This window comes from Mobula hypostoma, chromosome 8 (genome assembly GCF_963921235.1).
Source record: "Mobula hypostoma chromosome 8, sMobHyp1.1, whole genome shotgun sequence".
In the NCBI taxonomy this organism is placed as follows: Eukaryota; Metazoa; Chordata; class Chondrichthyes; order Myliobatiformes; family Myliobatidae; genus Mobula; species Mobula hypostoma.
The window spans coordinates 53,859,956-53,874,268 of NC_086104.1; the positions used below are offsets into that span (position 1 = coordinate 53,859,956).

The 14,313-nt window shown below is 42.5% G+C and overlaps 1 protein-coding gene across 18 annotated transcripts in view; it reads right to left on the reverse strand.

Annotated features, from left to right (window-relative positions):
* The window catches only part of nrxn1a (neurexin 1a), a 1,799,241-nt gene that overhangs the window by 1,389,923 nt on the left and 395,005 nt on the right, over positions 1-14,313 (reverse strand). For all 18 annotated transcript variants that reach the window (XM_063055858.1, XM_063055840.1, XM_063055854.1 and 15 more), the window contains one exon: positions 12,491-12,520. In XM_063055858.1, the coding sequence (XP_062911928.1) occupies positions 12,491-12,520 (30 nt within the window). The remainder of the gene's footprint in view (positions 1-12,490; positions 12,521-14,313) is intronic.

Genomic DNA, 14,313 nt, shown 5'->3' on the forward strand with positions numbered 1-14,313 from the left:
ATGTACCCATCCAGGAGTCTCTTAAAAGACCCTATCATTTCCACCTCCACCACCACCGCCAGTAGCCCATTCCACACACTCACCACTCTCTGCGTAAAGAACTTACCCCTGACATCTCCTCTGTACCTACTTCCAAACACCTTAAAACTATGCCCTCTCATACTAGCCATTTCAGCCCTTGGGAAAAGCCTCTGACTATCCACACAATCAAAGCCTCTTATTATCTTGTACACCTCTGTCATGTCACCTCCCATCCTCTGTCGCTCCAAGGAGAAAAGTCTGAGTTCACTCAAACTATTCTCATAAGGCATGCTCCCAAATCCAGGCAACATCCTTGTAAATCTCCTTTGCACCCTTTCTATGGTTTCCACATCCTTCCTATAGTAAGGTGACCAGAATTGAGCACAGTACTCCAAATGGGGTCTGACCAGAGTCCTATATAGCTTCAACATTACCTCTCAGCTCTTAAACTCAATCCCACGATTGATGAAGGCCAATGCACCGTATGCCTTCTTAACCACAGAGTCAACCTGTGTAACGGCTTTGAGTGTCCTACTGAATCGGACCCCAAGATCCCTCTGATCCTCCATACTGTCAAGAGTCTTACCATTAATTTTATATTCTGCCATCATATTTGACCTACCAAACTAAACCACCTCACACTTAAACAACAGGAATTCTGCAGATGCTGGAAATTCAAGCAACACACATCAAAGTTGCTGGTGAACGCAGCAGGCCAAGCAGCATCTATAGGAAGAGGCGCAGTCGACGTTTCAGGCCGAGACCCTTCGTCAGGACCTCACACTTATCTGGGTGGAACTCCATCTGCCACTTCTCAGCCCAGTTTTGCATCCTATCAATGTCCCACTGTAACCTCTGACAGCTCTCCATACTAACCACACCAACACCAACCTTTGTGTCATCAGCAAATTTACTACCCCATTCCTCAACTTCCTCATCCAGGTCATTTATAAAAATCACGAAGAGAAAGGGGTCCCAGAACAGATCCCTGAGGCACACCACTGGTCACCGATCTCCATGCAGAATATGACCTGCCTACAACCACTCTTTGTCTTCTGTGGGCAAGCCAGTTCTGGATCCACAAAGCAATGTCCCCTTGGATCCCATGTCTCCTTACTTTTTCAACAAGTCTTGCATGGGGTACCTTATCAAATGCCTTGCTAAAATCCATATACACTACATCTACAGCACTACTTTCATTAATGTGCTTGGTTACAACCTCAAAAAATTCAATCAGGCTTGTAAGGCATGACCTGCCTTTGACAAAGACATGCTGACTATTCCTAATCATATTATGCCTCTCCAAATGTTCATAAATCCTGCTTCTCAGGATCTTCTCCATCACCTTACCAACCACTGAAGTAAGACTCACTGGCCTATAATTTCCTGGGCTATCCCTACTCCCTTGCTTGAATAAGAGAACAACATCTGCAACCCTCCAATCCTCCAAAACCTCTCCCGTCCTCATTGATGATGCAAAGATCATTGCCAGAGGCTCAGCAATCTCCTTCCTCGCTTCCCACAGTAGCCTGGGGTACATCCTGTCCGGTCCCGTTGACTTATTACCAGGAGGAAAAGAGGAGAGAGGGAACTCCAAACCAGGTTAAAATTAAAATTCCAATCAATGAAAGTTCCTCTACTCAGCATCTTGTTAACAAATGTACAGTTGCAGGAGAACAAGATTGATGACCGAAGGTCAAGATGATCATATCAGAGCTAAATGAGAAATTGCTGTATTCTATGTTTCACAGAGCCACGACTTACTCCAAACACACTGGATTCAATGATCAGGCAAAAAGGCTTCTCGATGACAGGATGGACCAAGCTGCTGATTTAGAAAAGGCAAAAGATTGGGGTATGTATTTCATGATAAACTCTGTGGTACTCGGACACAGCAGTCTTATCGGACACTTGTTCCTCCAACTTGGAACATCGAACAATTAAATGACAACTGTTCTACTTACCATGAGAGTTCTCCTCCATGATCCTGGCTGCAGTTTACGTAATGCCAAAAGCCGATGTCAACCAGCATTCAAGTTATTGAATGGTGCCATAACAAAAACAAGAAACTGCCCACTCCAACACATTTCAAATCATAGTTGGGGTCTTCAATCAGGCTTGTTTGAAGAAATCTCTGCCCAGTTATCATCAACATATAACCTGTAGCCCCAGAGGTCCAACGCACTGGGCTACCGCTGTACTACAATTAGGAATGCCTCCCATTCCATGCCTCGACTGCACTTCAGGAAATCTGGTCATTTGGCTCTTCTTCTCTTAGCTGCCGATAGAGCAAGGCTACAGAGATAAGGATCGCAAAGAGGTGGGCACAGGAAGCAGATAAGTGGCTGTGGGATTGCTTCCAGTCAGTATACTGGGATGTGTTAAAGGACTCAGAAGATTGCAATGGAGACACCACTGTTTTCACGGACATTATTAAAACAATCGCGGATGAGGGTATCCCTACAAAATCATTCAGAGGCTTCCCCAACTTGAAGCCCTGGATGAAAAATGAGATCTGCAATCTGCTAAGAGCCAGATCTGTGTGATTCAGGTCTGGTCACTAGGAAATAAGAGGTTTAAGTAGGGTGTCTGGAAAGCAATCTCACTTGCGAAGTGGCAATTCCAGGCCAAACTTGTGTTATTGGGGGATGCTAGACTGCTGTGGCAGGACTTGAATGCTATTACCTCTTACAAAGTGAACACAAGTGGCATAGGTGACGAAATGGCTTTGCCCCCAGACGAGCTCACTTTGACCATCAAAACATGGAGGAAACTTCAGAAATGCTCACAGCCCCTGATGACCTTGCAAATTCAATTTGAGGCCAACGTGAGTGCATCTTTCAGGAAGGATCCAGCCCACATGACTACTTTGCCAAGTACTAAAGACTTCTACTGATCAACTGGTTGGAGTGTTCACTGATATCTTTAACCTCTTGCTTCAGCAAGTTGAGATAGCCACCTGCTTCGAGCAGGCTTCGATTATGCTGGTGTCCAAGAAGAACACGGTAACCTGCCTCAGTGACCATCATCCAGTAGTACTTACTGTGTATCCACAGTGAGGCAGTACTTTCAGAGGTTGTTGATGAAACTTATCAAATCCTGCCTAAGAAGCGATTTTGATCTGTTCCAATTGGCCTATTTGCACAAAAGGTTCACTGTAGATGCCATTTCATTGGTTCATCAATTAACCCAGGAGTATCCGGACAGCAAAGGTGCATACATCAGGATGCTCTTTATTGACCACAGCTCAGCATTGAACACCATCATCCCCTCAAAGCTTATCAGTAAGCTTCATAAAAATCCATGTCCTCAATACCACCTTCTGTCACTAGATCCTTGATTTCCTCACTTGAAGACCCCAGGCAGTTCAGATTGGCAACGTCTCCTTCACAACCTTCATCAGCACAGGTATACCACAAAGCTGTGTGCATAGCCTCCACTCTACTCACTTTGTACTTATGACTCTGAGGCTAAGCACAGCTTCAATGCCATATTTAAGTTTGCTGATTACACCACTGTCGTTGTCAGAATCAAAAATGGTGACTGTATTTTACTGATATCTTATATATGCTTGCTGTCTCATATGTACTATGTCCTTTGTGCTGTTTGTGACTGTTGGTACAGTGTGTTGCATCTTGACCCCGGAGTAATGCTGTTTTATTTGGATGTATTGATGGGTATTTATGTATGAATGAATGACAATTCAACTTGAACTATGAACTACAGGAGTGAGATTGAAACTCTGGCTGAGTGGTGCCACAATATCAACTCCTCACTCAATGTCAGCAAGACCAACGGGCCAATTATTGCCTTCAGGAGGAGAAACCAGTGGTGAGAAGAAAACAAGGCCGGGTGGTGGGGGTCTTTGATGATGGCTGCTGCTTTCCTATGACAGCACTCCATGTAGATGTGCTCAACGGTGGAAAGGGCTTTATCTCTGATGGACTGGGCCATATCCAGAACGTTTTGTAGGTTTTTCCATTCAAGGTCATTGGTGTTTCCACATAAGGCTGTGATGCAACCCATCAGTAAACTCTCCATCAAATATCGATAGATATTTGTCAAAGTTTTAGATTTCATGCTAAGTCTTCAGAAACTTCTAAGGAAGTAGAGGCACTGCTATGCTTTTTCTCCCCCCCATAATTGCACTTACATGCTGGGGCCAGGACTCGTCTACTAAAATGATAACACAGGAATTTAAAGTTGCTGATCCTTTCCACTTCTGATCCCCTGATAAGGACTTCCAGTCCTTCAAGCCTTGCCACCCAGCAATTCCCCAAATTAATCCCAGCCTAAGCACAGGACAATTTATAATGACCAATTAATTTACCAACTGGCATGTCTTTGCACTGTGGGAGGAAACCAGAACACCCCAAGTAAACTCATGCATTCACAGGGATAACTACAAACTCCTTACAAGCAACTGTATGAATTGAACCCTGATGGCCTGTCTTGTGAAGGGTTCTGCTAACCACTACGCTACCATACCATTCAATGAACTGAGTTTCATTGTTTTCATGTGTCTATGTGTTAAGTCTTCTAACTTATAGCATTTTCTTGATGGTTCCCTGAATAATTTTGAGCACCCGGAGGAAGCCCACGCGATCGTGGCAAGAACGTACAAATTTCTTATAGGCTGCAACCGGAACATAGAATACAAATTCCATGCAACTTACAGTCAATGGACTTAGAATCTAATTTTTCATCAGTAATAACTGTTGCCAATAAGGGGCAAATTATCCTAGGAAATTCAAGTGCAAATGTTTTAGAGCTCCCACTTAGATGTTATCGGGCTCCAGGTACAGACTGTATTTTCAAGCTGCATCTTTTCTATATTTTTCTAATGAAAAATAATCTTGACATAACAAAGTAAATAACAAAGTAACATAATCCTAACATAACAAAGTAAAGTTCATTCTGTTTTTACATTGCAGTATTAGGTATTTGGAGACAGATTATATAAAGCAATATATCCTTTTGGCAGCTACTAAATCAATCATCCATTTAAGTTATTGCCAACAAGAGCAAAAATTCTCAATTTCTTTGCTCATGAATTTGTTCCTCTTTCTCCAATATAACCTCCAAAAGGACCACAGCCTTGCTGTGGTTGTTGGCTTGCAGGCATGAATGGCCCAAAGAGCTCTATTGACTGGAGTAAAGGCTTTAAGCTTTGGCTCTTGGTAGGGTCACCCATGCCAAACACATCAAAGGATAGAGGACAGACTAAGAGTGGTCCACCAGTCCTCCAGGTGTGGGGGTTCAGGTCGGGACACCAACCCTGAGTGATCAAACAATACTGCTACTGAAACAGCAATGAAGAATCCTTCTACATCTGAATGCGATGGTATTTGTTAGTCTCTACCCGGGACTTAGAAACATAGAAAACCTACAGTACAATACAGGCCCTTTGGCCCAATTACTTTAGAAATTACCTAGGGTTACCCATAGCCATCTATTTTTCTAAGCTCCATGTACCTATCCAGGAGTCTCTTAAAAGACCATATCATATCCGCCTCCACCACCGTCGTCAGCAGCCCATTCCATGCACTCACCACTCTCTGCATAAAAAAAAACTTACCCCTGTCATCTCCCCTGTATCTACTTCCAAGTACCTTAAAACTGAGCCCTCTCATGATAGCCATTTCAGCCCTGGGGAAAAGCCTCTGACTATCCACACAATCGATGCCTCTCATCATCTTATACACCTCTTATCCTCCTTCACTCCAAGGAGAAAAGGCCGAGTTCACTCAATCCGTTCTCATAAGGCATGCTCCCTGATCCAGGCAACATCCTTGTAAGTCTCCTCTGCACCCTTTCTATAGTTTCCACGTCCTTCCTGTAGTGAGGTAACTAGAACTGAGCACAGTACTCCAAGTGGGGTCTGACCAGGGTCCTATATAGCTGTAATATTAGCGTGACTGCAGGATGGCCGCATTGTTTATTCCAGGGACCAGCTGATTGCGCTTACGCCAGCCGGTTTAACGAACAGAGCAGTGAACACCCCGGCTGAAATCTGGATGAAAACACACAGAGGATGCAGAGGGGGATCAAAAAGGTGAGGGAAGAGGACTGGGTTGAGACAACAGAGGCTTATGGAGAGGGGAAGTTATAAGTCGTGTCTCCCATCTCTCATCATGGGAAATGTGAGATCGCTGGGTAACAAAATGGACGAACTGACTGCGCTTGTCAGGAGTCAGAGAACATTTCAGGAGAGCAGTGTCATGTACTTTATTGAGACGTGGCTGCACGAGGACATACCCGATCAAAGCGTTTCCGTAGAGGGCTTCCAGACCTTTCGAGCTGACCAGAATTGCAATGAGAGCGGTAAGCGTAAAGGGCGGGGGGGGGGGCTTGCGGTTCTGGTAAACAACAGATGGTGCAATCCTGGGCATATTACGATCAAGGAACGTGTTTGTAGCCCGGATATTGAATTTTTTGCTGTTGGACTCCGGCCATATTATTTGCCAAGGGAAATCTCGCATGCAATTGTGGTTGTTGTGTACATTCCTCCCTCTGCCAACTCAACGTGGGCGTGTAACATCATTTACACCGTCATAGCCAGATTACAAACCCAGCACCTGAGTGCCCTCATTACCATCTCGGGTGACTTCAACCATGTTACCATGGCTAGAACACTGCCCAACTTCACGCAGTATGTAAGCTGTACAACCAGAGGGGAGAGGACTCTGGATTTGCGTTAAGGATACATACAGCTCCTCTCCCCTCCCCCCACTGGGAAGGTCAGATCACAATCTGGTGCATCTAAAACCCTGCTACGTGCATCTGGTGAAGAGTAAACCTGCAACCTCGAGGACAGTGAGAAAATGGTCGGAGGAAGCTTATGAGGCGCTCCAGGATTGTTTTGAGGTGACAGACTGGCAGGCACTCTGTGAGCCACATGGAGAGGATATTGATGGGCTCACAGAGTGCATCACTGATTACATCAACTTCTGTGTGGACTGCAATGTTCCGACAAGAACTGTCCTTTGTTATTCAAATAACAAGCCATGGGTAACAAAGGACGTTAAGGACATCCTGAATGCTAAAAAGAGGGCATTCAGAGATGGAAATAGGGAGGAGCTGAGGGCAATACAGAGGGACCTGAAAGCCAGGATCAGGGAGGCTAAAGACAGGTACAGGAGGAAGCTTGAGTGGAAACTCCAGCAGAACAACATGAGACTGGTCTGGAGGGGGATGAGGACCATCACTAGGTTCTGGCAAACTAGCAACAGAGGAGCTGAAGGCAATGTGGACAGGGCCAACGAACTTAACCTGTTCTTTAACAGATTTGACATTGTGGCCCCTGCCCATCCCCCAGGAGTCATCTGTTGTTGGCCCCCAACAAACACATATTCCACTCTCCCCTCCTACCCCTCCTCACAGTCCCCCACCCAGCTCTCATGACTATACCCCTTCCCCACACGAAACTACCACGGTGGGCTTCACAGCTGAACAGGTGAGAAGACAGCTGAAATGTCTCAACCAAAGCAAGGCTGCAGGACTGGATGGTGTCAGTACCAGGGTGCTCAAAGCCTGTGCCCCTCAGCTATGTGGAGTACTTCGCCATGTCTTCAACCTGAGCCTGAGGCTCCAGAGGGTTCCTGTGCTGTGGAAGACGTCCTGCCTCATCCCTGTGCCGAAGACACTGCGCCCCAGCGGCCTCAATGACTACAGACCGGTGGCATTGACCTCCCACATCATGAAGATCCTGGAGAGACTTGTTCTGGAGCTGCTCCGGCCTATGGTCAGGCCACACTTAGATCCCCTCCAGTTCGCCTACCAGCCCCGACTAGGAGTTGAGGATGCCATCATCTACCTGCTGAACCGTGTCTATGCCCACCTGGACAAGCCAGCAAGCACTGTGAGGATCATGTTTTTTGACTTCTCCAGTGCGTTCAACACCATCTGCCCTGCTCTGCTCGGGGAGAAGCTGACAGCGATGTAGGTGGATGCTTTCCTGGTGTCATGGATTCTTGATTACCTGACTGGCAGACCACAGTACGTGTGCTTGCAACACTGTGTGTCTGACAGAGTGATCAACAGCACTGGGGCTCCACAGGGGACTGTCTTGTCTCCCTTTCTCTTCACCATTTACACCTCGAAATTCAACTACTGCACAGAGTCTTGTCATCTTCAGAAGTTTTCTGATGACTCTGCCATAGTGGGATGCATCAGCAAGGCAGAGGAGGCTGAGTACAGGGCTACGATAGGAAACTTTGTCACATGGTGTGAGCAGAATTATCTGCAGCTTAATGTGAAAAAGACTCAGGAGGTGGTGGTAGACCTGAGAAGAGCTAAGGTACCAGTGACCCCTGTTTCCATCCAGGGGTCAGGGTGGACATGGTGGAGGATTACAAATACCTGGGGATACGAATTGGCAATAAACTGGACTGGTCAAAGAACACTGAGGCTGTCTACAAGAAGGGTCAGAGCCATCTCTATTTCCTGAGGAGACTGAGGTCCTTTAACATCTGCCGGACGATGCTGAGGATGTTCTACGAGTCTGTGCTATCATGTTTGCTGTTGTGTGCTGGGGCAGCAGGCTGAGGGTAGCAGACACCAACAGAATCAACAAACTCATTCGTAAGGCCAGTGATGTTGTGGGGATGGAACTGGACTCTCTCACGGTGGTGTCTGAAAAGAGGATGCTGTCCAAGTTGCATGCCATCTTGGACAATGTCTCCCATCCACTACATAATGTACTGGGTGGGCGCAGGAGTATATTCAGCCAGAGACTCATTCCACCAAGATGCAGCACAGAGCGTCATAGGAAGTCATTCCTGCCTGTGGCCATCAAACTTTACAACTCCTCCCTTGGAGGGTCAGACACCCTGGGCCAATAGGCTGGTCCTGGAATTATTTCCTGGCATAATTTACATATTACTATTTAACTATTTATGATTTATTACTATTATTTATGGTGCAACTGTAACAAAAACCAATTTCCCCTGGGATCAATGAAGTATGACTATTACTATTACCTCTCGGCTCTTTAACTCAATCCCACAATTGCATGACTAACAGTAGTGAAAACAGACAGGAAGATACTGACACAGTGAAAGAAGCCCTGAACACTGCCAGTGACGGAGGACCTTCATTGCTGCTATACCTATATGCCCAATATAACATAAATCACAGAGTTAAATTTATTTTCTCTATTTCTGTGACAACTTTCTTTACACATAAGCTTATTTTCCATTTTTCTTCATCTAGTTTTGACGCACCCAGTCATCACTTCCATGGTCAGATTTTGCTGGCCTTACAAACAAGCTTGTTCACACAGCATAAATAAATATGTCTATGTTAATTTTGAAAGGAACAGCCTTTATCAGAAATTTTTCACATTGTGGTTTTGTTTCTTTCTGTGCAAAACCAACCCTTCTAATTCTCTCAGTGCAATCCTTTTAATGAGCCTGGTGATATTTAAAACCCTGAAAGTGTCCTGACCATCTCGTAGGTGTCATATTTCTCTATTATAATTAGACCCAAGGGCAAATTCAGGCATTAAATTCTGGTCTTGGAGGAAACATACATAACTACCTGAAACCACAAGGAAGGAGACACCCATTCCTGATTTGTTAACCCCTGCACCATCACGACCCTTAAACAAATTTATTCCTACTTAGATTTCATAATTATACAGAGCAGGCAAACATTTCCCCCGCTCCCCCAGAAACAATTGAAACAAAACACAAAAATATCAGCTGTGGTGCTATTTGCGCAATAAAGTCCATAACTCAGTTCTTAACATATTGTATATTTGATTAATAACTGTTCTTTGCTAGAATAACTCAATTATTTATGTTTTTTTCTGCTTTTCTAAAATCTGTTGTCCAAAGCAAAGTTAATTATTCATTATGATACAGAATCTGGAATTTAATGCACATTAAGTACCCCTTATCCAAAATGCATGGGGCCGGAAGTGTTTTGATCTTTTTTTTGGATTTTTGAATATATGAGTTTTGTCTTACAATTGTTCATCACACAGATGTACTTAACAGTAAAAATATTACATACTATTAATATCATGAAAATATAATGTGTGCAAGGTAACAAAAGCAGTACAGCAGCATCGAGCGAAAACTGGAATCAGCTGTTGAAAAACTAACAACTGCAGTCTTTCATTCTTCAATTATGATGCTGGCCTTCAGTCTCCAACTCTGATGTTGTGTTTTGATTGAAAGGTTACAATATACTGCATTGGTACTTTCCTTTTTTTAATGAAAGGTATAAATGTAAACAGTATTATAGACTTGTTCTGGTGCTAGATTTTCATGATTAGTAGACACTTTTACAATTTAATGCTCTGTCTTTTCTTAAATTTCTGTAACCAGCATGCTGAATATTCACAGGTGCCTTCAATTTTCAGTTTGTCATGATAGATCTTTGCTTGTTTCGTGACAGTATACCATTATGCAGCATATGTTTACTCCGACGCCGACAAAGGCACCGTTCAATACACGATCAAGATCTTCATTTTTCACTTTATGCTGTGTTTTCCTGTTTTTCATTAACCGCTGTCCATTACATAGGCAAGGTTACCTCTCTGAACTGCCTGTGGTGAGCAGAGCCCTGCGCAACGCTTGAGAACTTCCCAGCATCTTGTGGGATCTTCCATTTGTGTTGTCACGTCAGTGCTCAAAAGGATTCCGATTTCAGAGGTTTTTGGATATGGGGTACTCAGCCTACAGCAATTGTTCTGCACGCCATTCAGTAGTTCAATATAACTCTGCAAAACTCTACTGTGAACACAGACATCCCACCTCTCCCGGAAGATCCAGGAGTCTCCCACATATCGATAGTGGCTCCCTGACACCCAGAAATTATATACAATATCCCGGAAATAGATTTTTTTTTGAGGGGAAGAGGGAGAGCGAGCATCCTGATTGGTCTCCCTTCGTGCTAAGAGTGGTCCCCAACCACCAGGCCGTGAGGAAACAATATGATTTGGCGATATGACACGATATGAGTTATTTGCACCTTTCCTCATTCCCTGTCACGCACTGTTGAACTTGAACGCACACGAGGTCATTACCCCCGCGTCATCCACGTCAGCGCGGGAATGAGATCAACTCCTCAAGCTTGTAAATGATGACGGGCTGAAAAATATGTTTGACATAACATCTCTGCCGGCATTGTGGATCAAAGTCAAGGCTAAGTATCCTGAGATAGCCACGAAAGCACTGAAAATGTTGCTTCCATTTCTAAAATCATATCTCTGTGAAGCGGAGTTTTCTGCAATGAATGCAACGAAAACTAAATTGTGGAATAGACTGGACATAAGGAACCCCCTTCGAGTATCGCTGTCTCCCATCACCCCTCGATGGCACCGTCTTGTTGCAGGAAAACATGCCCAGGGCTCGCACTGATTCAGCGATATTGGTGTGTTGCAATGATTTTATATGTTCATACGGGGAAAATATGCGCTGTGTGTTTAATATCCAAACGTTACTTAAAATGTTATGATGCTATTGACTTATCACCTATATTCCAGCCGTGATTAACACCCTGCTCCCCCCCAGTCGGCCGGTCCGCAAGAATATTGTCAATATTAAACCGGTCTGCGGTGCAAAAACGATTGCGGACCCCTGCTAAGTAGCCCTATCAGTTTACTCTGTGGGCGGGCTTTACAGTCAACCTTAAAAATAATGACAGTGCTGCTCGCTGCACTGTTTGCAACAGTGACTTTTCTATTGTCCATGGTGGGTTAAAATGTAAAAGACATATTGAGGTGAGTTTAACAGGTGTCATTACAGCATAGCTAACGTTATTTAAACTAGCTGGCTAGCTGTTAAGGAGCTACGCTATTGATTTCCTACGTGATGAGGCCAAAACTCCCTGTAGACTTGCTTAAAGTTGTAATAGAATATACATGATAATATAAGTACATATTTTATGTCACATTTGCAGCATATACCCAACTTGGTTTACAGATTAGACAAAATCACTAAACAAAGTATTACATACACCCTTGGAGGTCGACGGGCGGTGGGGGGGGGAGGGATATGGGGTTGCGGGGAGCGGGTGCTACCTCCCTGAAATGAGTTTTTGCAGGGTGGGATATCTGGTAACATCTTCACATAATTGGATGTTAAAAGCAATACACTGCAATAAATCAACTTTTTTTTAAAGTCAAAGCTTTTCCCGCATCATACACAATCATTACTAAATAAAGTCAATATCATTAAAAATTCAAATCAAAATGGCTCAAATCAATTTCAAGATAATTTACAAACAATTTATTTACTTTGTCTCAGAAAGCAAATTCTCTCATGAAAACAGGGGTTCTGAAAAACGCACTTGTAAATAAATCAAAAGCTACTATCAGTTCTAAATGCAGACAACGACAGTATGATTGACAAGTCTTGAGTGCAAGATACAAATAAACAAAAGCAATTTACTTGTCATAGATAAAAACCATAGCAAAGAAATTACAAACACAAGGTGAATAAATGTTAGAAAGACTTACCAGTCCTGTAGATGTTGCTAGAGATAACTCCTTATAAATAAAGAAAATCTTGACTAGTTAATCGTTGCTGAGTTTTTAAATAGCTTATAACAATATCACATTCAGAAAAAAACATTTCTGAATGAAAAAGGAATTGAAAGAGTAATATGGATTTTTAAGTACTCAACACTGGTGACTTACTTCCATTTTAATACAAGTTTTTAAAATTATGAAGCACTTTACTTGCGTGAACAGGAAGTCTTATTCCCGAATCAGAAAATCAATAATAAGTTATCTTTAACTTAATGGGGTTACTATGAGTGAAGAAATGAGAAGATTTTTTTAAAAGCGCAGGAAGTGGTTGAGAGAAACAAGATTGTGTCTCTTAAAGGAAAGAAATATAAATGAACCTGAGATATATTTTACACTGAAAGGAGAAAGTAGATAAGTGTCAGTAGTTGAAAGGGGAGTAAAATTGTTAACATGGACAAAACGAACCAAATATGCTATCTCTGCACCATAAAGCTTTATGTTTAAGAGCTGAGTACTTAATATTCATAGCTCAAACATTTCCCTTTTATATTCAAGTTAATATTTAATTTTAACATACTTATGTCAATTTTTCTGCAGATAATGTCTCAATAAAATAAAGCTAAATGCTTAAAAAGTTCTCAAGTTATTAACCACTATTTCTCAATCTAATCTGAAGCAATTCCCATGTCATATTTTATTATTTTGACATAAAATGCAATAATATATTTGATTTTTAACCAGTTTCCAAGCTTATCAGAACTGTTTTGACGTGGCTGGCTATGTTATTATATTGCTTCCTTTTAAATTCATTTTTTGACCAAAATAAAAACAGAGAGAAGAATTTAGCTTTGCAAAAACATATCCAGCATTTAAAAAAAATCAGAATTCTGTTTGCTCATGTTAAGCTTAAATACATGAACTTTATTGTGGACATAATTAACCTAGAGTGGGGTTCTCACTCATTGTTGTTTTTCTCTTTGAAGGATAACTCTGAAAGGAATGGAGAGCTGGATCTTGCATTTGTACATCCAAATTTGCTTGGGCGTGGGCAATTGTAATGACAATATTTCTGAAATGATTCTGATTCTGCTATTCACACCAAGGTTGTAAGAGCTGAGTGGTAATTCAGAGCAAAGGGTCATCAGCACTTTGCCTTTGAGCTTCCAAAGGTCCTTGCAGTAATCCACATTGTTGAGGCTAGTGCTCTGCAAGTAAAAGTTTCTTTTGCATTTGACAAGCAAGGATCTTCTGTAAATTAACAAGTATTCATTTTAATCCATTTTCATAGGATTAAAATGTGACATATCAAACAATATAATTATATTACACTCATCTTAAAAAAGCTTGTTCACTTAAATATGTTTCCAAATCAAATAAAAGCTAGGGCATACAATACAAAATTAATATGAAAGGAAGAACATTCATCAAGACTCCCAAGCCAAGTCTCCGGTTGTCCATCGAAATCCGATGATGATGTCCACTCTTTTAATGGTGAGATCCTTGATGGCTATATAGTCTATACAAGTACAGTTGTGATGAGCAGAAACAAGTTATGATCTTGACAATAGCATTGCTTAGGTGAAAGAGATTCCATACAATACTTCCTTTTCCACTCTTCTAATGCCCTATTACCCTATATAAACATACTAGTGAAATTTAAGATACTACTAGACAAGTATATGGAGGAATTTAAGGTGGGGTTTTATATGGGAGGCAAGGATTAAGGGTTGGCACAACATTGTGGGCTGAAGGGCCTGTACTGTGCTGTACTGTTCTATGTTGTATGTATGTTCTATTGACTCTGCATAATG